This window comes from Canis lupus, chromosome 14, assembly GCF_011100685.1.
Source record: "Canis lupus familiaris isolate Mischka breed German Shepherd chromosome 14, alternate assembly UU_Cfam_GSD_1.0, whole genome shotgun sequence".
Taxonomy (NCBI): Eukaryota; Metazoa; Chordata; class Mammalia; order Carnivora; family Canidae; genus Canis; species Canis lupus.
The window spans coordinates 47,788,087-47,808,850 of NC_049235.1; the positions used below are offsets into that span (position 1 = coordinate 47,788,087).

The 20,764-nt window shown below is 46.7% G+C and overlaps 1 protein-coding gene across 1 annotated transcript in view; it reads left to right on the forward strand.

The window, feature by feature from the left end:
• EEPD1 (endonuclease/exonuclease/phosphatase family domain containing 1) overlaps positions 1-20,764 on the forward strand; it is a 109,690-nt gene that overhangs the window by 77,674 nt on the left and 11,252 nt on the right. The window contains exon 4 of the mRNA XM_038557333.1: positions 18,546-18,656. Within this exon, the coding sequence (XP_038413261.1) occupies positions 18,546-18,656 (111 nt within the window). The remainder of the gene's footprint in view (positions 1-18,545; positions 18,657-20,764) is intronic.

Consider the following 20,764-nt stretch of genomic DNA (forward strand, 5'->3'; position numbering starts at 1 on the left):
CAATCTGGGGTAAAAAAAAAAAAAAAAAAAAAAAAAAAAAAAAAAAAAACAATCTGGGGTAGCAGTCCCCAAACCTGAAATGTGTCGCTACTTGTCCTACTTTCTTCTTTGCTACTGTCCTATTTCTCTTCTTTCCTGTACTTGGAGTTTCCTGTATCTTACACGGCCAGGCTTCACCCTTCCTCTGCTCTCCTGAACCCCTGGGAGCCTGGCCCCTGGCCCAGTTCATCTACTAAATCATAGCTTACCCTAGCCAACTTCTAACCCGAAGCATTTTTATTTGAACTTTTTTTTTCTTTTTAAAAAACCATGAACTGATTTTATATAGAACTTAAAAATTTATAGGCAGTTGTCCATTTTTGGTCATTTCTGCATAACTGTTTCTGTTTTTGTAATGAATACATAATGATTTTATATTAATAAATATTTCATAACATTTTGAAGCCACTTACAAACAATGGTAGGAATTTGGGAATGGGAAAAGGAAAGAAATCATACCTGAAGCTTGTCTTGTCTAGGTGAGTCTGAACCCACGGCCGCCTTCTACCTCTGATGGTTTGTCCCTGGGGCTATCCTTCTTAATGGTTTTGTGACTTTGTCTTCATACTCTAGATTCATTATTTCTTTGCCTCCTAATTGATTCTGTATTTATAGGGGAAAAAGGAGAAATCTTATCACGTCCATATGGATTGCAAACTCAGCAGAGACCAACACAAGGCTTATAACAAGAGCAGAAAGATAATTTCATTCAGGCTTCAAAGTGGAGGGGGCCTTGCAAAATCACCACTGTCCATGTTTTTGCTAAGAATTATATTATCATCAACTAGAGAGAGTTTTGCTGGCCTCTTGTAGCTGCTTATAAATGATGGGCTGGTCTTGTGCACTTGTCTAGTCAATGATTTAAATAAACACAGTGTGTCCGTGTTAGTATTTTTCCTGTGCTGACTGACTCTTGGTTTGTGATGCTCTCTCTCCTCTTCAGGAGGGCATCTGGAGGCTTCAGTTCTGGAAATGGCAGCGTAGCTTATATCAGTATAACCTTCCCTCAAATAACAATGATCAGCTCTGGGTCAGATGAAAGAATGGAGAGCTACCCAAAGCAGGCAGACGCAGGAAAGCTGTCAACCCTGGAAAGAAGGAGCCAGCACTGGGTGAGATTCACATCTGCTGGACTTTGCCTCTGATCACATTGCCCATCTCTGTGTGCAGCTAGAGTTGAGGCAGGAGATCTTTTGGGGGATATCATGAGTCTTCTCTCTTTTTCTTTTTTCTTGGTCCGTCTAGCTACAGGTTTCTTGTTCTTTGTTGTGCTTTTCAAAGGACTTTTGAGTTTATTGTTTCTCCGTTATTTTTTTATCTTCTATTTCATTCATTTCTGCTCTGATCTTTCTCTTTTCTTTTGTTATCCTTGCTTTGGGTTTAGTTTACTCTCCCCTCCCCCCGTCCCCACACCCCACACCAAGTGTCTTCAAGTGGGAGATTAGGCTATCGATTTGAGATCTTTCTTTTTTACTAATATAAGCATCTATAGCCATAAATATTCTTTCAAACACTACTTAGATGACTCCCATAAGTTTTGGCATTTTGCATCTTCGTTTTCATTCATCTCAAAGTGTTTTTAGTTTGCCTTGTGATTTCTTCTTCTTTCTTCCCATTGGGAATTTACAAATATGTTGTTTAATTTCCACTTATTTGTGGATTTCCCAAAATTCTTTCTGTTATTGACGTCTAATTTTTTCCCATTCCACAATGGTCAGAGAACATGGCTTTACTTGACTTTAGTCCTTTTAAATCCTTCAGAGCTTGTTTTATGGCTTAGAATGTGATTTATTCTGGAGAAAGTTCCAGGTACACTTGAGAAGAAAGTATATTCTACTGTTGTTTGGCTGAGTGTTCTGCAAATGTTTACAGGTCTATTTGGTTTATATTGTTGCTTAAATCTTTTATTTTCTGTTAATTTTCTGTTTAATTGTTCTAACCATCATTGAAGGTGAGGTATTGAAGACCACACCTATTGTTCCTTCAATTCTGTCAGTTTTGTTTCATGTATTTTGGGGCTCTGTTATTTGGTGCATATAAACTTATAATGGTTATGTCTTTCTGATTGAATGACCCTTTTATTATTATAAAATGTCCTTCTTTATCTCTGGTAACAGCTTTCATTTTAAAGTCTATTTTTCTAATATTGGTTTAGCCATTACAGCTTCCTTATGGTTGCTGTTTGTACGATGTGTCTTTTTCTTTTTACTTTCAATCTTAATTGTGTCTTTGAATCTTAAGTGTATCTCCTGTAGCCAGCATATAGTTGGACATTATGTTTTACCCAATTTGACAGTCTCTGCCTTTTGATTGGGTTATTTAATCCATTCACATTTATTTTTTTAAGATTTTATTTATTGAGATATAGAGAGAGCATGACTGGGGTTGGGTAGGGCAGAGGGAGAGGGAGAAGCAGACTCGCTGCTGAGCAGGGAGCCCAATGCGGGGTTCGATCCTGGGACCCTGAGATCACAGCCCAAGCTCAAGGCAGATACCCAACTGACAGAGCCACTCAGGTGCCCCAGTCCATTTACATTTAATGTTATTATTGATACGCTTGAATTTACAGCTCCATTTTACTTTTTGTTTCCTATATCTTGTGCCTCTTTTGTTTCTCTTCCCCCTCTTTCACTGATTTCTTTTGTACTAAGGGAATATTTTCTAATGTAGCATTTTAATTTCCATAATGATTGTTTTCACTATGATTTTGAATTATTTTCTTAGTAGTTTGCGTTGAGTTTAGCATATAAATCCTAATTTATCAGATTTATACTAATTTCTTTCAGATTAGTACTAACTTAATTCCAATGAAGGATAAAAACATTACTCTGTATTCCCCCCCTTCTCCTTTTTAAGCTGTTGTTATACATGTTACATCTAACTACTATGCTACAGACCCAACTATGCAGTGTTAGACTCATTACTTTATTTGTTTATCTTTTGAAGAAGATAAGAGAAGTACAAGTATTTATTTATAGCATTAGCTACATTAACCCTTATATTACCATTTCCAGTTTACTTCATTTGTCCCTGTGGGTTCACATTACCAGTTGGCATCATTTTCTTATTGGCATCTATCGCACATCATTACTTCATATGTATATACAAATGGATGAATGAGTGGGTGGATAATGGGTGAATGGGTGGATGGATGGATGGGTGGGTGGATGGATGGATGAATGGGTACATGGATACATACATATTTATATGCATGCATACATAGTTGGTGGGCAGACAAATAGAATATATTAGATTGCCGTATAAAACTTTATTTACTGCTCTGAGTCATGGTAAAAAAAAATTTTTTAAACTGCTGTCCTAGAGTTTGTTGGCTTGGAACAGGGGAAGAGTCTTGCTCTTAGTTGAAAGGCTTTCAGTACTTGAAAGGCTTGCCCTTAGGTATATCCTGAGCCCTTTCCCCTCTGACCTCTTTAGCCTCTTGACTCTATTTTGCTTCTCAACAAAAGAGAAAACGTGCTCAACTCACTGTATTCCCTTCAGAATTGTTGCATGTAGCCACTACCTTGCCTAAACACTCACATAGCCACAGTGACAGGAGTTACATGCAATTTCCTGCCTTATTTAATCCACCCTCAAATGCTTCTGTTATCAGGAAATGCTAACAATGAGCTGGTACTGAGAACTTTCAATTCACTTTTTTAGAGAATTCTGAGACTTTTTATGAGTGATTCATTCTTTCATTCATTCATTGCTTGAGAGCATGACTTTGTACTTAGCAAAGTTTGGGTTAGTTTGTCATTTTAAATGAAACAGAAGGTCAGGTAGGTAAAACTGTTTTTGCTCGGTTGCTAAAAACAGTTATGCTGGATGCTCTCCGTGGGTAAAATTATCCTGATTGAGCTGGTCACTGAGGCTTGCTTTGTCAGAATTAATTCAGTGGAGAAATCTATCACATTGTTAGCTACCCATTTAGAATGAGTAATTCCTACAGCTGATAAAATATTTTTTTTATTAACCTTCAGGAGGCATTGAAATGGTGAGCTTGGGCAAATTCCAAACTTCTGGGAAAGCATCCAACCTGCTTTCAGAGATTTTTGATCTATCTTGGTAGAATTTCAGGAAAGTGTACCGGCGTTCCTTATGAATGCAATTCAAGACCCCTTTCTAGATCCTAGACTTGGTTTCTCCTCCCCATTCTGACAGTGCTGCCTTGCACTCCTTGCCTCGCCCCTAACCTGTCCCACCTAACTCTTGTCCATGAAACACAGACCCATTTTCTCAGGCAGAATTAATCTGGTTGGAAGAAGATAGCCAGGGAAAACAAAGCAGCTCCCCCTAAATGAATTATTCTAAAATTACCTGCCCTTCTAGTTACCTGTCAGTGGCTTTCTGCATCAGTAGCCAATCAAGGGATGTAATTAATTTAAAAAAAGAGATGTATTTAAGTGACTCTGTAGAGTCATTATTGAGACACAGAGCATCTTTCTGATGTGTCCAACCCTAGGGATCCACCAGAATCAGAAGTGCCCAGGACTCAAGCAGGATCCCCATCATTTATAAGCCAAAGACTGAACTTGGAAGGAAAAGTGACAAGTTCTGGGTGTTTTTTTTTGCATGAATTTCCAGCATTTGCACCAGCTCCAGAGATGGGGGTAGAAGCAGCGGGGGTGGATTAAAGCCTTTCCTCCCTTGATTACAAAATTATGAGGCTGTAGTTTTGTATGACTGTGAATCTTCTCTATCAGGCAAGACTTGTTTCCCTTCCTCTCTTCACCTGGCTGAAACCTCTAGTTAAAGAATAAATTGCTGCCTATTGATTATACATTTTCTCATTACCCAGACGTCCCTGTTGTGCACTCTGTGTGGCTATATTTGTGAATAAGAGGGGAAGAAGTAACAAGTATTTTTAGGCTTCATTTCAGGATGTGACAGGGACATTTTTTGGTGTTGTTTTTGGTGTTTATTTAGTAGAAGCATTTAATTTGCTTTTATTTATGAAAAAAAAGATGCCATGTGTGTACATATGCCCTCACACTTGCACGTCTTCTTCCTGGGTAAAGTTCAAGCCAACTGATCAGTATTTATACAATGGCTAGAAAAGTGAGATTTCCAGAAAACTTGAAAGCAGAGAGAAAAATCAAAACATATAAAAAGATTATTTAGTCTCTGTAATTTGATTTTGCTTCAGTCCTTCATTTATGATGAGAGCAGACAACCCTTCTAAAACACCAGGTGGATCATCTGACTCCTAACCTTGTTCCTACTTCAGTTGGAAGCTGAAGGGCGCAATGGGGTCAGACAGACAGGGATGTGGGTCCTGGCTTAGCCCCTTGCCTTCTGGGTGATCTTGACCCCGCCAGCCCCACATTTGTCATTTCCCCAGCCATGGTGTGTGTCTCATCAAGCAATGTGTGCCAGGAACCAGCAGTGGCCTTTGGCTCGTGGTGAGCTGTCTGGTCGACAGGCTGTTTTGGTTATGACTCATTAATGTGGACTTCTCCGTGTGCCCTGCACAACACGGTTCTGGCATCTGTGCCATGGCCCATGCCCAGTGGATGACTTGATTTTTCTAACACTTCTCTCTGCCCTGTGGGCTTTTGTTCAGCCCACCCCCAGTAATTTGAAAGGAGCTGGACAGCCTGTAAAGCTCACCTCGGGACGTTATCTAAGTACCTCTGGCCAAAAATGTAATGGAAGGGGAGGTTGTCTGCAACATAGTTTGGGGATTTGGCTTCCCATCTCTCCCATTAGCACAGAAAGCTGAGAAGCGATGAGTCTCAGGACGTTCTCCAAAATGAGAACGCTATTTCGCGAACCACCACCTATAGTTCTTGCTGCCATAAAGTGCCTGGGGGTGAAACATCGCAGGCCTCTCCGTCTCTTGCTGCCCACGCAGAAAAGAACAATCAAATATATGTGGTTTGCCCTCAAATAATTTAGGAGATATGAAGGCTTTAAAGTGTAGGATTTGGCATCATGCGAATCAAAATAAAAGAAGTCATGAATCAGTAATACTTTCACCCACAGCTTTGAAGTCTTTATTTTTATGATTATTGTTGCTAAGGATGGAAGGCTGCATAAACACCATTTGGAATAGCTGGAGGCTGGTGTTTTAGAAGAAAAATGGCAACCAGAGCAATTTCCCTGAGGGTCCCTAAGAGCTAATTTTGTTTAATGTGACGGTGCCTGAATAACTCTGGCTTCTTCACAGGGACACACGGGGACGCACTGGGAGCTTTGCAGCCAAGCCTGAGTCTAAGAGTGAACGAGTCGTCAGTGTTTAGGGACTGACAAAATCCATCTCTGGGAAGAAAAGATGTGGGTGTTCTTGGAGGAGGGTAGGGATGGGGAGCTAATGTGAACCGTGGCTTTGTGCGGCTTCTGTTCTGGATTATTTTCTTTGGATTTAAATACCTAAATAATGGTTTCCTACCCTCTTGTCTTGGCTTTTTCTCCCTCCTATCTTCCTTTTCCACGTCCCTACCCTTTCTGTTGCCATATCTGAAACCTCAGAAGCAAAAATACTCTTATTAATAAATTGTCCTGTGGGATGGTTTTTGGAAGTTTAGTGATACTCTTCTCCTGATCTATACACATCTTTTTTTTTTAAACCTTATTTTTTTTATTTTTTATTTTATTTATGATAGTCACACACAGAGAGAGAGAGGCAGAGACATAGGCAGAGGGAGAAGCAGGCTCCATGCACCGGGAGCCCGACGTGGGATTCGATCCCGGGTCTCCAGGATCGCGCCCTGGGCCAAAGGCAGACGCCAAACCGCTGCGCCACCCAGGGATCCCCTGATCTATACACATCTTACCCATTTTTGTGCCTATTCACCTGAACATATCAAAAAGGGAAGGAGACTCTAGAAAGGAAGAGCTGCAGCTGGCTAAACCAACATGGTTTGTCTTAGGAAATGCTATTTTTCTCTTATAAGCATGGAAACAGAGGCCTTTTTGCTTACAGGTAAAATGTTGTAACATAAATGGTTGACATTTCCCATCAAAATTTTGGTTCAGCACTTCATTAGGAAGCACTGAATGAAACTGTGTTGGCAACCCTCATTGTTGGCATGTTTCTTAGGTGATATAAAAATGTTAGCATCCGTGGAATGGCATATTCCAAGCAAACCATGGTCTGGCAACCCCAGGGTTTCTGCTCCGAATTGGGGTGCTTCACTCTGCCTACAGCTTTCCTACGCTCTCCTGAAATAGCCACAAAATCCTCCAAAACTCAGTGCTATTTTCAGACCTGCTTCCACTTACAATAATTTGTTTCGATCATTACTCACAAGTTTAGTGCCTAATTTGGGACAAATATTTATTTTATCTGCCCTGAAACGGTCTTTTTTGAGCTTCAGAGAGCCTCTATTTCTGGGATTACTGGTGTGGTCCTCTTCCAGGTGCTCAGTGACCTTGTGGTGGGAGCACCAGAATGACCCGCATCCAGAGGTGGCACTGACCCCCCTGTTCCCTGCGGGGTGGAGGGTTCTGTGACAGCCCGTGCCTGAATAGTGCCTGGGGTAGTGCCTGGTGTTTGTTGAATGAACAGAGTGGTTCTTCTGCTTTACCTTCAATATCCAATCCATTGTCCAAGGCACTTCCTTTATGATCAACATAAAATTCCCATCCCATAAAGTTAACCACTGCAGACTACATTCTAAAGGGCATCATCCAGTGGCATTTAGTTTATTCACAGGGTTGTGCAGCCATCCCTTCTGTCTAGTTTTAAGACATTTTCATCATCAAAAAGAAACCGGGTACCACATGAGGAGTCACTCTCATTCCCCCTTCCGTGGCAACCACCGGTCTGTTTTCTGTGTCTATGGGTTTCCTACTCTGGGCATTTCATATAGATGGAATCATACAGTATGGCCCTTTTGTGTCTGGCCTTTTCACTCATATAATATTTTTGAGGTCCATCCATGTCAGACAGGTATTAATATGCCATTCCTGGCAGTGGGTCACTACTGTTGCATTATGTGGATAGAGCACATTTTGTTTATCACTCATTGGTTGATGGACATTGGAGTTGTTTTTTTTAAATCTTTGGGCTGTAGTGAATAGTGTTGCTGTGAACATTCACATACTAGTATTGGTTTGAGTACCTGTTTTCATTTCTTTTTTTTTAATTACATGCAAATTTTATTAAGAATTTCAAATTAACATATTTCAGATTTCTAGCATGGAATAGAACCATTTTGGGACCGAAGCAATGGCGTAGATAAACACCGATATCCCTTGCAATGCCAAATTTATTAAGAAAACAATTCCTCTGCAAACCACATCCCCTTTATATAACAAGATGAAATAGTATCTTCCCCTTCACTTTGGCAATAGCCATTACCTAAAGGAATGAAAAAAACAAATAGTGGGTCTGCCACTTAATTAAAAATGGGATTCTATCTTTAGATTAAAAATTTTTAAGTTCAGAAAAGGCTGTAATTAAATGAGCCTTTTGATCAGCAAAAACAAAAATTAGCAAAGAACATCTAATCAAACAACCAAAAGCATTTTGAAAATAAAGAGGGAAAACATAAGGTGTTTTCATGGCATTTTTTTTTTTTCCTACACACTCTCACAACCGGTTAAGGATTTCCAGGAGTTAATTAAAATCTCAGGAAGGAAGGAAGAGCATTATACAAATAACAAGATGTGTTCAGATTCCATGATCTTAATGCTAAGTTTTCAAAAAGGAAGTTGAAGGCAGGGATCCTCTTTCCGTGGCCTTGTCCTCACAGAATGGCCCAATCTGTATAACCACCCCAAGAGCACATGGGAGACCTGTGCTACCTGCTTTAGAAATATCAAACCGGTGTGGTGGGAACAATTTGTATCCTCTTGTTACCGATGAGGAAACCGAGGCATGGAGCAGGGGAGTCATCACTTGCCCAAGGTAAGTGGCAGGGCCAAAGTTTTGATCTTTATGCAGCCTCTCTCTAGAGTCTATGTCCCGAAGGTCCCCCTTAACTAATGGACATGACCCCACTGACATCACAGTGGAGTAGACATTCCACTGAGTTCTGGCCCAGTGATCCCCCCACCTTTTGTACACACCTGAGGTCCTCACAGATAGATTGACAGCAGGACAAATTCTCTAAAGAGACCTTTTAATTAAAAAAAAAAAAAAAGCTAGAGGGAAACAAATAAAGGTGCAAGTGGTCTATCTGAAGGTGAAAGAACCTCAACTGTTTATGAAGAGTCCCATCGCTTGTATCAGGGCGTTCAAAAGAGAAAGCGTCGCTTCCTCTCCGATTGTACGTTTCGGGGGCTTAAGGTCTGGGGGTTCACACTCCACACTCTGAAGATCAATCGGGAGGGCCTCGCCTACTTAAATAGACTCACCTGTGATACACGGACGGTACCGATGGATTTTCAGAGACGAGGACGTGATCATGGTAAATGCTCCCTTCCTGAGGATGAAATCGCTTTGAGCAGCTGAGGGTAGAATTGGTCTTAGGTGATTTTAGGGTGTTGATAGTGAAACGAAATGAGCCTCAAAAAAAAAAAAAGCAGAAATTCCTCCCACCACCGAAAGGCCCAGCCCCACGGGATGGCCTGCCACGTCCGAGCCCAGCAGGGGCAAGACCCACCGAGGGGACGAGGAGGCCTAGTGCGTGGCGCCCTGGTAGCGGGAGGAGGGCTCCGAGCCGCGGGGCTGTGTGGAGAGCCAGGTGCTGTGCGGAGAGCCACGGAAGGTGAGGGTGCTCTCCATGGCACGGTGTTCTAGATCTCTCTACAAGTTATCCTATAATGAGCTTGTGTTCCTTGACATCCGGGCATAGGCTTCAATGTAAAGAGAAGGGGGGAAAAACCCCACCGCAAAACGATCACAGTCTTCGCTCCCATCTGAGGTTAGGGATCTTCACATCCAGAGACCTTTGGTGGAGAAAAGAACCTCTGGAAGTGGCCCTGCGGGGCGACAGTGACAAGGGCAGTGGGGGGTCCCCAGGCCACGGCCGCTGCCTCCCCTGCCAGCCCAACCACCGCCTCCACGTCAGTTCCCCCTGCAGAAAAATGCTCCAGTTGCCCTCCAAAGGCCCTTCTTCCCCCTTCTGCTAGTTTTTAAGCCCCTTTTTGGGGAAACAGGTGGTGAGGGACCTTTGGAGGTGCAGAGGAGAGGCCACCAGCACCAGCAAGCGCGTGCGGGTGTCCCTTCCCTGGACTCTCTAAGAGCAGCTAATGGTTAGCTGCTGGTGGAGGCTGAGAAACACCTCTGTTTGCTCTTCATCCTCCTCAGCGGATAGGCGTGCATACCCAAGGATGGCCAGCCACCCAGAGTCCCTCGGAGCCCAGGGAAGAGCTAGGCCCGTGCACAGGGGTGCGGGGCTGCAAGCCCATTGCCAGTCTCCACTGCTGGTGGTGGGTGGGGTCTGAGCCTTGGGTGGGGGGAGCTGTGGTCTGGCGTGTTGACCTCTGCAGAGCTGCCCGAGACCCATCATGGTCCCCAGGTCGTGCGGCCTGGTGCACTGGTGACGGAGCAACGTTAGCACCTGGTAGTCGCTGTAGGTCCTAGGTCCCGAGGCCCAGGTCTGGGTCCCCAAGGTGCAGGGAGTGTGCGCACCGTCACGCGGCACAGCCGGTAGGCCTGTGTCTCCTGAGCTGTCCTCCTCTGTGCATCTCAGCTGTCGAGCCAGCCAAACGGGGTGCTCATCCTGCACGGCCCACCTGCCGGCCCGGGTGACTTCGCCCTGGTACTTGGCCTCGCGTGTCAGATGGGAGTGTTATTACCTGCCCTACGGGGTTAGCGTTAGGGTTACATGTGAACATCTGTGAAAAGTGCCTGCCGAATAATTGGCACTTAATGTTGGGTCCCTTTCCCCTAACCGCCCCCCGCCCCCATCGTTTACACAGGGTTTAGAAGCTGACCTGGTTGTAGATTATCAGCCAACTGTGTTTCTTACTATTGTTGGATTTAGCCAAACCTAACCTGTTAGAATTACTGCCTCTTAAAACAGTGCTCTTATTCTGGACGGTTTAGCCAGGGGTCTTTGGGTGGGGCCTGGCGGACATGAGGGAAGCTGATGCTGTTTTGGGAAGAGTGGAATTCACTCTCCTGTTTGCGGGGAAAGCCATTTTTTTTTTTGGTAACATTTTATTTATTTATTCATGAGAGACACAGAGAGGGGGGCAGAGACACAGGCAGAGGGAGGAGCAGGCTCCATGCAGGGAGCCCGATATGGGACTCGATCCCAGGACTCCAGGAACATGCCCTGGGCTGAAGGCAGATGCTCAACTGCTGAGCCACCCAGGCGTCCCTGGGGGAAGCCTTTGAAAAATTCACCCAATGTCCTGTCAACACAGCTTCTTTGTGGAGTTCATACAGCGATTATCACAGAGAAAGAGGGAAAAAGAAGTCTTAGTGTATATGAGACTCTCGTACCCCCTCTCCCATCCTTACACTCCCCCCCCTACCCCTCCTCCTAGAGTTCTAGAATCATACAGTACTGGAGCTGGCCATGCCCTTGGGAGGGTCATCCCCTCCCATCCCTACGCTATATAGATGGGGAGACCGAGAGCCAGGGCCCCGAAGCTCCCGTCCTCTTCTTCCAGCCCAGGAAGGTGCCCCTCCGAGGAAACGTGCAAAGCGAGGAGGAAGCAAGTCCAGTTCTTTCTTTGAATATTGGGAAGTGGTAGTTTCTCGTGGGCCCTTAAAGAGCAGAGGGAGAGAGAGTGACCTGCTCTCTCCCCCTCCGCAGACTCCTGGCCCCTAGGAAAGGACCTGGTAGGTGGTGCCGTAGCAGTACTGGGAGAGGGGCTCCGTGCCCTGGAGCCCCCCGTCCCCACATGGTGCTCTGTCCCATGTGGCACCTGGATATGTACCTGTGTTTGCATTGACCTAAGACAGAGTCTTCTTTCTTCTATGACGGTCCTGGTTCTGCAGGAACATAGGGCATAAGCTGATGAGCAAACCTTTCCTCTCCTGGACAGATTGAGACATAAAGAGGGTTGAAAGCCTTTTCACTTTTGCTTTATGTCCGTGTCACGCTCTGTGTGAGCCTCCACTCTGCAGAGAGGCCTGCCAGGGCCGGTAAGGCCGCCGAGAACCGTTCAGGCACTTAGCTCCTCGTACAACCAAGCAGCGTGACCGAGCACACGGCTGCCCCGTAGGCCTTCAACATATCAGCATCTTAAAGTCTAAATATCCCAGGAAAACTTTTAGGGGCTTGTTATAGGCCTGTTGTAGGGGCACCTGGGTGGCTCAGATGATTGAGCGGCTGCCCTCTGCTCAGGTCATGATGTCCCCGTCCGAGGATCAAGCCCTGCATCGGGCTCCCTGCTCAGCGGGGGGTCTGCTTCTCCCTCTCCTCTGCACCTACTCCCTGCTTGTGCTGTCTCACTATTTCTCTCTCTCAAATGAATAAAAAATCATAAAAAAAATAGGCTTGTCGTGCTTAGCAAGCCAAACGTGGTTAATATTTAGTTGACACACAGATATTAATTTGCTTTTGCATTGATGTTTTCTCTTAAGAGTGCACTAACATTTTTTAATGATCATGACCAGGGGCGCCTGGGTGGCTCTAGTGGTTGAGCGTCTGCCTTTGGCCCAAGACGTGATCCTGGGGTCCTAGAATCGAGTCCCACATTGGGCTCCCTGCATGGAGCCTGCTTCTCTCTCTGCCTATGTCTCTGCCTTTCTCTCTCTCTCTCTGTTTCTCATGGATAAATAAATAAAATCTTAAAAATAAATAAATAAATAAATAAAATCTTAAAAAAAAAAAGACCATAACCAATATTTGGTTTCACTCTAAATGTGATCATTTACAGGTGCCCATAGATGTACCGGCTTCTATTATTGTCCATAACATTTCCATCCTTGAAGATCCTGGCAAAGCCAAGAGCCCCTCCTCGCTATTAACATTACAAATAATGTCCCTGTCTGATTTGTTCTGATTCCTGTAGTATTGGAGTGAAAGTTCAGCCTCTTGACCTCACCTTGGTCTAAAACAGGGACGCCTTTATTTGATGATGGCAATTTATCTTTTTAAAGGAGAGCTCACCTCTGCTGCTTTATCCATCATACACTGCATTTTCATAGCTGTTGCTGAGCGCACAGGGAAAATGGGTGGTTCACATGTGGAAAAGTCATTATCAAGGAAAAGTTACACCCACAATCCGAAAAGCAGGCAAAAACAACCAACTCAAAGCAGGGCAAGTTTATCTGGAAATTTGACCCAGAGGGTTCTAAGTGAAAACACCCTTCCCCCCCATCCAGGAAGCAGGATAAGGGTGGCCATCTGGAGTTGGCTTTTGGAATGCCTGCCAGTACTCTTGCTGTTCTGTTTCCAGCCAAGTGTCTCGGTCACCACTGTAACACACCTTTACATCTAGCTCACAGAGCCCCCGGGTCTCGTTTTAACCGGATAGGAACGGTGTTGGGACCACTGAGCTTGCTGGTGGCTGGACAGGCCACCAAGTGAGGTTGGAGTGCCTTTCCCATTTATGTTTCTCACTCAGGACCAGATGAATAAGGAATATTCATTTCAGGAACGGGGAGGAGTAGAAGGAAAGAAAAAAAGTTCAAAGGTCCACAAACAAAACACCGTGGGTCTCAAGTCTTGGAATCCTCTGTCACCGCAGAGATAAGCAGAGTCAGCTGATCCAGACAGAGCCAAGGGGCCGCACATCTAAAACATGGACAAAGGAGTCTTTTCCTTTAGGACCTGACATTCCTAAGCGCCAGTGCCTTGAGCATCTTGTAGATTGGAGTTAAAATGTCTGACTTTGAGGCCCCCTCTTGCCGACCCAAAGGGTAGGGTGGATGTGGTGTTGATGACCAAGTGCTCTTCCGTCTTGACCAGCTGGTTGTGGGGCTGATGCTAAAAAGAATGATGGTATCACCCCATTTGGTCTGGGGCTAAACAAACAAGTCCAGCCCATGGTAGTCCTTGTAACTTATCCTTGGAGAGACAAGCCATAAGGTGGGATCCTCGAGAGGCACCCCTTTGATTCATTCGTTTGGCAAGTATTGGTGGCGCGCCTCCCGTGCGCGGCGCTGTAGGCAGGCTCCTTTCATGTTATTGCACAGGATTATCTGAGGAGAGCCACAGTCAGATGCTTTCACAGTGTGGGCTGATAGCTGAAATGGTATGTTTGTTTTGAATAGTCAAAACTGTCTTTCTAGACCACAGGTATGAAAAATATGAAGGCTGAGTTCAAAATCAGCAATTGTCGAGCCTCGTCTGAGCTTCATCAGACTTTAAAGTTGCTCGGGGAGCTTGTGGGAAGTGCACGGATCGGCCCTACACTCAGAAATGCCGATGCAGCAAAGGACGGGGCGGGGGCGGGGGTTCCCAAATGTGTGGTTTTAAAATCAGGAACCAGCGTGCTTTTGACGGAGGCAGGCAGGCCAGGGGCTCACTCCCTGGGTTTTAGAAACACATCTGTGAGGGGTAGTTTCAGGTCGTGTAGGTCAGTTACCTGGGAGATGTTTCTCCCACTATACGCATCTCCCCATTTCCACCCCTTCTGGCCTGGCGAGCCTCTTTTACTCGGGAGAGTATTATTTCTGCCTTTTGATATGTGGGCGAAGCAGAACATTTGAGAACCAACTGTTCTGAATAAAACAATTTCAGGCAGAGTTCAGATGGAGGGCTCTCAGAGGATGCTTTTGTTTTCCTGCGACATTTTTAGGAGAAAGGATCTAAGGCCTCAGTGAGGCGGCCCGGCCTCCCGTGGGAGCCTGCCCTGCCCCACCTAGCCCACCTGTCCAGCCCGGAGGTAGAGCAGCAGCAGGTAGCCCCCAGCTCGGACCTTCCCCTGACACCTGCCCGCTGTGCAACCCTGAACGTAAACTCACGTTCGGGTTTGACCTTTCTGCGCTGCATGCACTTTGCTCATGAGTAACTGGAAGGACGTCTGCGTCCTGGGGCCGGATGGGGGAGGTCCCGTGAGGGAGATGATGTGTACAAAACAGGACGGCTCCGCAGCAGGCTTCGCACACTTGCCAAACTCGGAAATCACTCCGGGATCCTGGGAAAATGCTGACTTCAGTGCAGTGGGGCTGAGGTGAGCCTGAGACTTTGCATCTCTCACGGACTCCCAGGTGAGGTCAGGGCTGCTAGTCCGTGGACCACACTCCAAGTAGCAAGCAGCTCTCTCTCTCTCTCTCTCTCTCTCTCTCATTCCTCTGAGTAGCAAGAATCTAAAAGTGTTGCTTGGAACTGGGAGTGCAGTTGACTCCAGTGAACAAACTGGCAGTTCTTCCAGCCCTGGACAGAGAAGACGGTCCCACGCCTTACCTAGCGCTGCTCATGCAGATGGGGCGTAGAATGCTTCTAGCCATAAACATTTTTCCCCTGGTCCCTTCAGCTGTTAATTGCATCCCATAACGTAAGAACTACTGAAGAAGAGGGCGTGGGGCGGGGGTAGGGGAGGGAGGAGATCATCTACTCTGTGGGCCGAGGGAGGTTATCAAGAGCAAGGCTTCAGATGTACAAAGTATAGGTGGCCCTTAAAATTTAGGGCTTATGGGTTCCTTAAATCTCTTAAGAGTTTACCTGTGAAAGAAAGGTTTTTGGATAGAAAACAAAAGGAGAGTGTCTTTTCCTTCATCCAGTAGCACCAACTTTAGGCTGGGTCAGAGTCACCTGGAGGGGCTGTTAAAATGCAGATCACCTGGCCCCAGCCCAGAGTTTCCAGTGCGGTCTCGGGTGGAGAGGGGCCTGCGGATCTGCATGCTTGATGAGTTCCCAGGTGACCACACTTTGAAACCCAGCACATGTTAGGCCCAAGAGGCCATCTCTGAGGGTGGTGAGCATGGAGAACAGTGTCCGCCGGTGCCACCTCTTCACATTCTCACCCTTCCTGTCAAAGTGGCATTGCCAGGAATGGGAACGGTGCTCTCCATGAAGGGGAGATTGACCTGTCTCCAGGTGACTGAAGGTTCTGTAGGGTTGGGAAGGATGAGATTAGTGGTGCCTACATGGAGCTCTTCCCAGCACAGCGGGGGTCCCCCCCAAAGACTGGGGCTCTAATCTGGATGGTTGGCTAATCACCTGAGGGGGCTTTAGAAGAAAAATAGAGCCCCTCCCCCTAGGGTGCTTCCCAGGAGATTGGGGGGAGCAGGCAGGTGCGGGACTCCCTGCGTGGAGAAGAGGAAGCACCAGATGGGCATTAGGAGCTGCTTTCCTTTTTAATGATTCTCGGATTTGGCTCTAATGATCACTCAGCAAGCACATGATTCCCCGGCAGGAAATTGGACCCTTTGTGTAGTACATTTCCTCGCTGGATCCCTAAAGTTATCGTCAATACATTCCGGCTGCAGTTTCCAAAGTGCTTCATTTCCCATCCGTGGATGGCTTCCAGCCAGGACCATCTGGCCAAGGGGACCCATCTCGGGTGAGGGCCCCATTAGAAACAGCACTGTCCACAGCCCCTCAGCCCTGATAAAGGCCCCGGTGACCAAATCCCAAAGAGAATACTTCTCAGGCAAACTCAAAATCAGGTTAAAATTGAGGCCATTATTTAGATAAGGAGCTGCAAGGAGAAATTCTCCCTTTTGATTGTCATACGCGGATTTGAGGAGTGCCAGCCTTCTTGGAGTGTCCTGGTTCAGCAGCAGATGCTCAGAGAATGTTCCTGGGTGCCATGCTCTGTGCCAAGGGGACTTGGGTACAGTCCCTGCTCTCATACTGTCTGTGGTCAGTAAGGGCAGACGCTTAACTGTCTACCTGTAAAAACAGAACCCCAAGAACCGCGAGTATCTAACAGAACTCCCATCATGCTTCCTCCCTTGCGCAGGGAGGGAGGCCTCATCTTCCCTCTTACAGCATAAGCAGTGTGAGGGCATTCCCAGGAAGGGCCAGGAATGCAGCTCTGTGGAGGTGTTCCTGCAGGGGGCTGACAGCTGTTTGCCCTCCCACACCCCCATCCCTGTGCCACCTACGTGGGGCCCCCAATGCCACCTGCGTGGGGCCAGGTGCTTCTGAGGCTGTGGGCAGCTGCAGAGGCCCTTCCCACCTTGGTAAGCATCAGAATCCCCTGGAGGGCTTCTTAAAAACAGATCACTGGGCCTCTTTGACGTCTCTGATCCTGTAGGCCTAGGATGGGGCCAGAGGATTTCTAACCAATTTCCAGGTAAGGCTCCTGAGCCCCAGATCATACTGGAAGAACCACAGGGGTAGCAGGTGAGCATGGCCATCACAGCTTACCCCGGGGACAGATAGAGCATGATTGAATGACAGGCAGGAAACCTTCCGAGCAATGCTGGTGACCCGGGTGAGAGAAGAAGGGTCTCCGAAGCAGGCCACGGCCATGGGACCAGAGAGCAAAGAGAGGGAGCCCCGGACACGTGGGACAGTAGAACCAGCGGGCCAGGCCCAGTGAGAGAGGGGACCAGGGAAGGGAGGGAAGAGTCCAAGCAGCCACAGATGGCCGTGCAGGGCACTGAGACGGGAATGGGGATGGGGGAGGGGAATGGCTTGTCTCTTTGTGACCCGCCGGGCTTGTGGTTTGCAGAGATGTTCAGGTGGAAATGTTAAAAGGGTTGTCAAAGTGCTATTGGAACCTCCGGAGAGAAATCTGAGCTGCAGGTACGGCTCTGGGGGCCTTTGGGACAGAGATTTAAGCTAAAGCTGCGGAGCTAAGTCAGATTAGCTGAGGGCAGCTCCCTGAAGAGAGAGTGATGAGGTGTCCAGAAGGACATCCCAAGACTCCCTTGGAGGGCAGGGCACGGAGAGAGGTGAGTGGCTTTGCTGCGAGGTGCATGAAGCAGACACGGCCGGTGTCACCAGGAAGGGGCGGAACCAGGTGTTGGGGCATCTCAAACACTAAACCCAAGTAGGACACATTCTGGGGAGCCCTCAAAAAGCCATCCTCAAGAGTCTGGGTTGTGTCTGAGGCGTGAGTTAAAGGAACTGATCCACACATTTTGGAGCACATCGTTGGTTAACTCCTCACTTACGTGGCCTGTGTGATTTTCACTTGCTTTGGTGACCCAGTGGCTTTACAGTTCCTAGGCCACATTGGTGGCACACACGTGAGCAAAAAGAAGTCACACTTGGGGGGCGGTAGCCACCCATGGCAGTGGGGCTTCCTTCTAGGAAAAGAATCAGAGTGAGCAAGATGGTAGTAGTTCAGGATGAAGCTTGGGGGGTCAGTTTTTCTACCTCTAAGCTAAGCTCCCGGGAGAAGAGCTCATTCCTCTTCCCTCCTCCACGCTTGATACCGATCTGGACCCCCGTGGGACCTTGAAACCACTGGTTTTACAAGGATAAAAAGGATTCTAACAATTTTGAGCTATTTGTACTAGAATGCTACAAAAAAGAATTGATTGCTATGAACTGAGAGGGCCCCCCCCCAACCCAGGTGATTATTGTGTGTTTTATAGATCGTTTGCTTTTTAATTTGTTGGGCTTTTTCAGACCCCTGGGTCTTCACAAACCCTAAGAACATAGGGAAAACGTCCGACAAGTCTCTGAATAAGGCTGATGAGTCAGGGTCAGGCATCTCCTGGTTCCTCAGGCTGCTGCCCCCCCCACCCCCCCGCTGGCCGCAGGTGCTGGATGCAGGATCACACACCGACCTGTGCTCTGTCTTTGCAGTTCTGTACGGAGCTAAACCAGCCCATCCTGCCCAACATCCGCAAGTGGAAGGGACCCCGGGGATGCTGGAAGGCGGTTGTTGCTGAGATGCCCTCTACTCAGCTCCAGAAGGTACCTTCTTCTGCAACACCTGGATTTTATCTCCATTTTGTTGAAACAGCCTTTTCCCCTAATCACAGACGTTTAAAATTTTTTCTTTGCCAACATCCTCGATGCTGTTTTGCGTTTCTGCACGTCTCTTAGCTCTTTGCCATTCATCTCAAAATGCCCTGGTTCTCGTTTCGTATGTAGATCGGGAATGGACTCCTGCCCAGACGGAAATGGGAGTTGGGGGTGTTGGGAGGAGAAGAGAAATCCTGTCTGGAGCCAAGGCTGCGGATGGGGTATTTCTGTCCTTTGTCCTCTTAATCCCGTCTCCACAGTTCCATTCTCTGCCAAGTTTGTGGAGAGCCCATTGTTTCTTGACTGAAAACTTCAGATTCACTTAATTCATACGCAAAGCGTTTGCTTTCTGAGGTAGAAATTGTGCACATGGAAATGTTCTGTGGGCATGTTGAGCAGATTGTCATTTTGAATTTTCTTTCGTTGGTAGTTCCCCTGTGGCTGTAGGGATATGTTTCACTCTTACAGATCTATGCAAGACCAGTTTTTACACACTAGGAGTGTTTGATATTCGTGGGATTTTATTTTATTTTATTTTATTTTTAGTTTTTATTTATTTATTCATGAGAGACACCCAAAGAAAGGCTGAGACCTAGGCAGAGGGAGAAGCTGGCTCCACGCAGGGAGCCCATGTGGGACTCCATCCCAGGACCCCGGATCACGACCTGAGCTAAAGGCAGGTGCTCAACCACTGAGCCCCCTGATGTCCCAATATTAGTGGGGTTTTGGATTTTAAAATAGACTTTCAAGAGTTAATCATGAGTCAGAAACTGTGTCATTACATAGTTTTTCTATAATGCAAATGTATTTTTCCTCTCTAGTATACCTGTTTATAAACATACGTAAATAACATTTATGTGAGTGATATGGATGAAAAGTATCCAACCATTTATTGACAATAAGCTCTCTTTTTAGCTGCTACTTAAAAATGTGATGTAAATCTTCTTTCTCTGGGTTTTATGTTTTGGAGTGTAAATGGTTACTATAGGTGACAGCCAGTGTACATTCCCCATAGGCTAGAAATTAAGCCAAATTGGGACATAGCTAGTCTTTCCCTCGGTAGCCCATGGCTGTCCTTTCTCAGTCTACATAGAACTAATAATACCATCTTACCTTTAAAAAAAAATAGCACTTTGTACATATGTAGGTTCACTAAGCTCTTGTAGTCCACTTAACACTGCTTATCTGCTGGGAAATCATCAGGTTACTACGTGCCAGGCACTGTGCCACATGCCAAACATACATGGGTGAGAAACACAGACCCAGGGACCCAGCCCTGCCTGGTTTTAGTCCTTGCAAGCCCAGGGCCGGAATCCAACCTGAGCTGACATAGCCCCTCCCTCAGGGAGCTCCCGGCCTATTGGAGGCATGAGGCGGGGAACCCCACTCGAGGCTGGGGTGCCTAGGCCATTGGAGGACAATGTGCAGTTGCAGGGAGACCCGAGTTCAAGCCACTTAAACTTCTCAGCCCCAATTCCTTTATCTCTAAAATGGGAGCAATAGCCCCTTCCTTCTGTCAATCAGCAGGAAGCTGTAGGATTTGAAAAGATCAGGTGCACTGAAACACAGGCCAGGGCCTGGCGGGCCCACGAGAGGCACTGCTGGCCTGGAAGTCCACACCTGTGTCAGGCTGCGGCTGGGCCATTGTACACTTGTTGCCGTGGGGGCAGTGCGCCTAGTGTGGACACATCTCCCGGTGTCTCAAAAGATGCAAATATCTAGACTTTAATGTGAAAGTTCCTGAATTTTGAATATGAACAGATAACCGAAAAAAATTTTTAAATGCTGTTGAATAAATTGTGTCTGCAAGTTGCATGTGTTCCATCTCTACCCAAGACAAATGTGGGCAGGTGGTGGCAGCAACTGCCATTCCCCCAGGGCCTGAAGTGACATCGGGTGCCCCTGCTCAGCTCTCAAGCCCTTGCCCCACAGCTGGGCGGGCGGGGGGGGGGTTGGCGGCTGTAGATGAGAAGGCCCACACCTATAAGGCAAGACCGTCTGCCCGGCAGCCCTCTGGCTGCCACACGGCGGGGTCGGGCTCGAACCCAGGTGGAGCC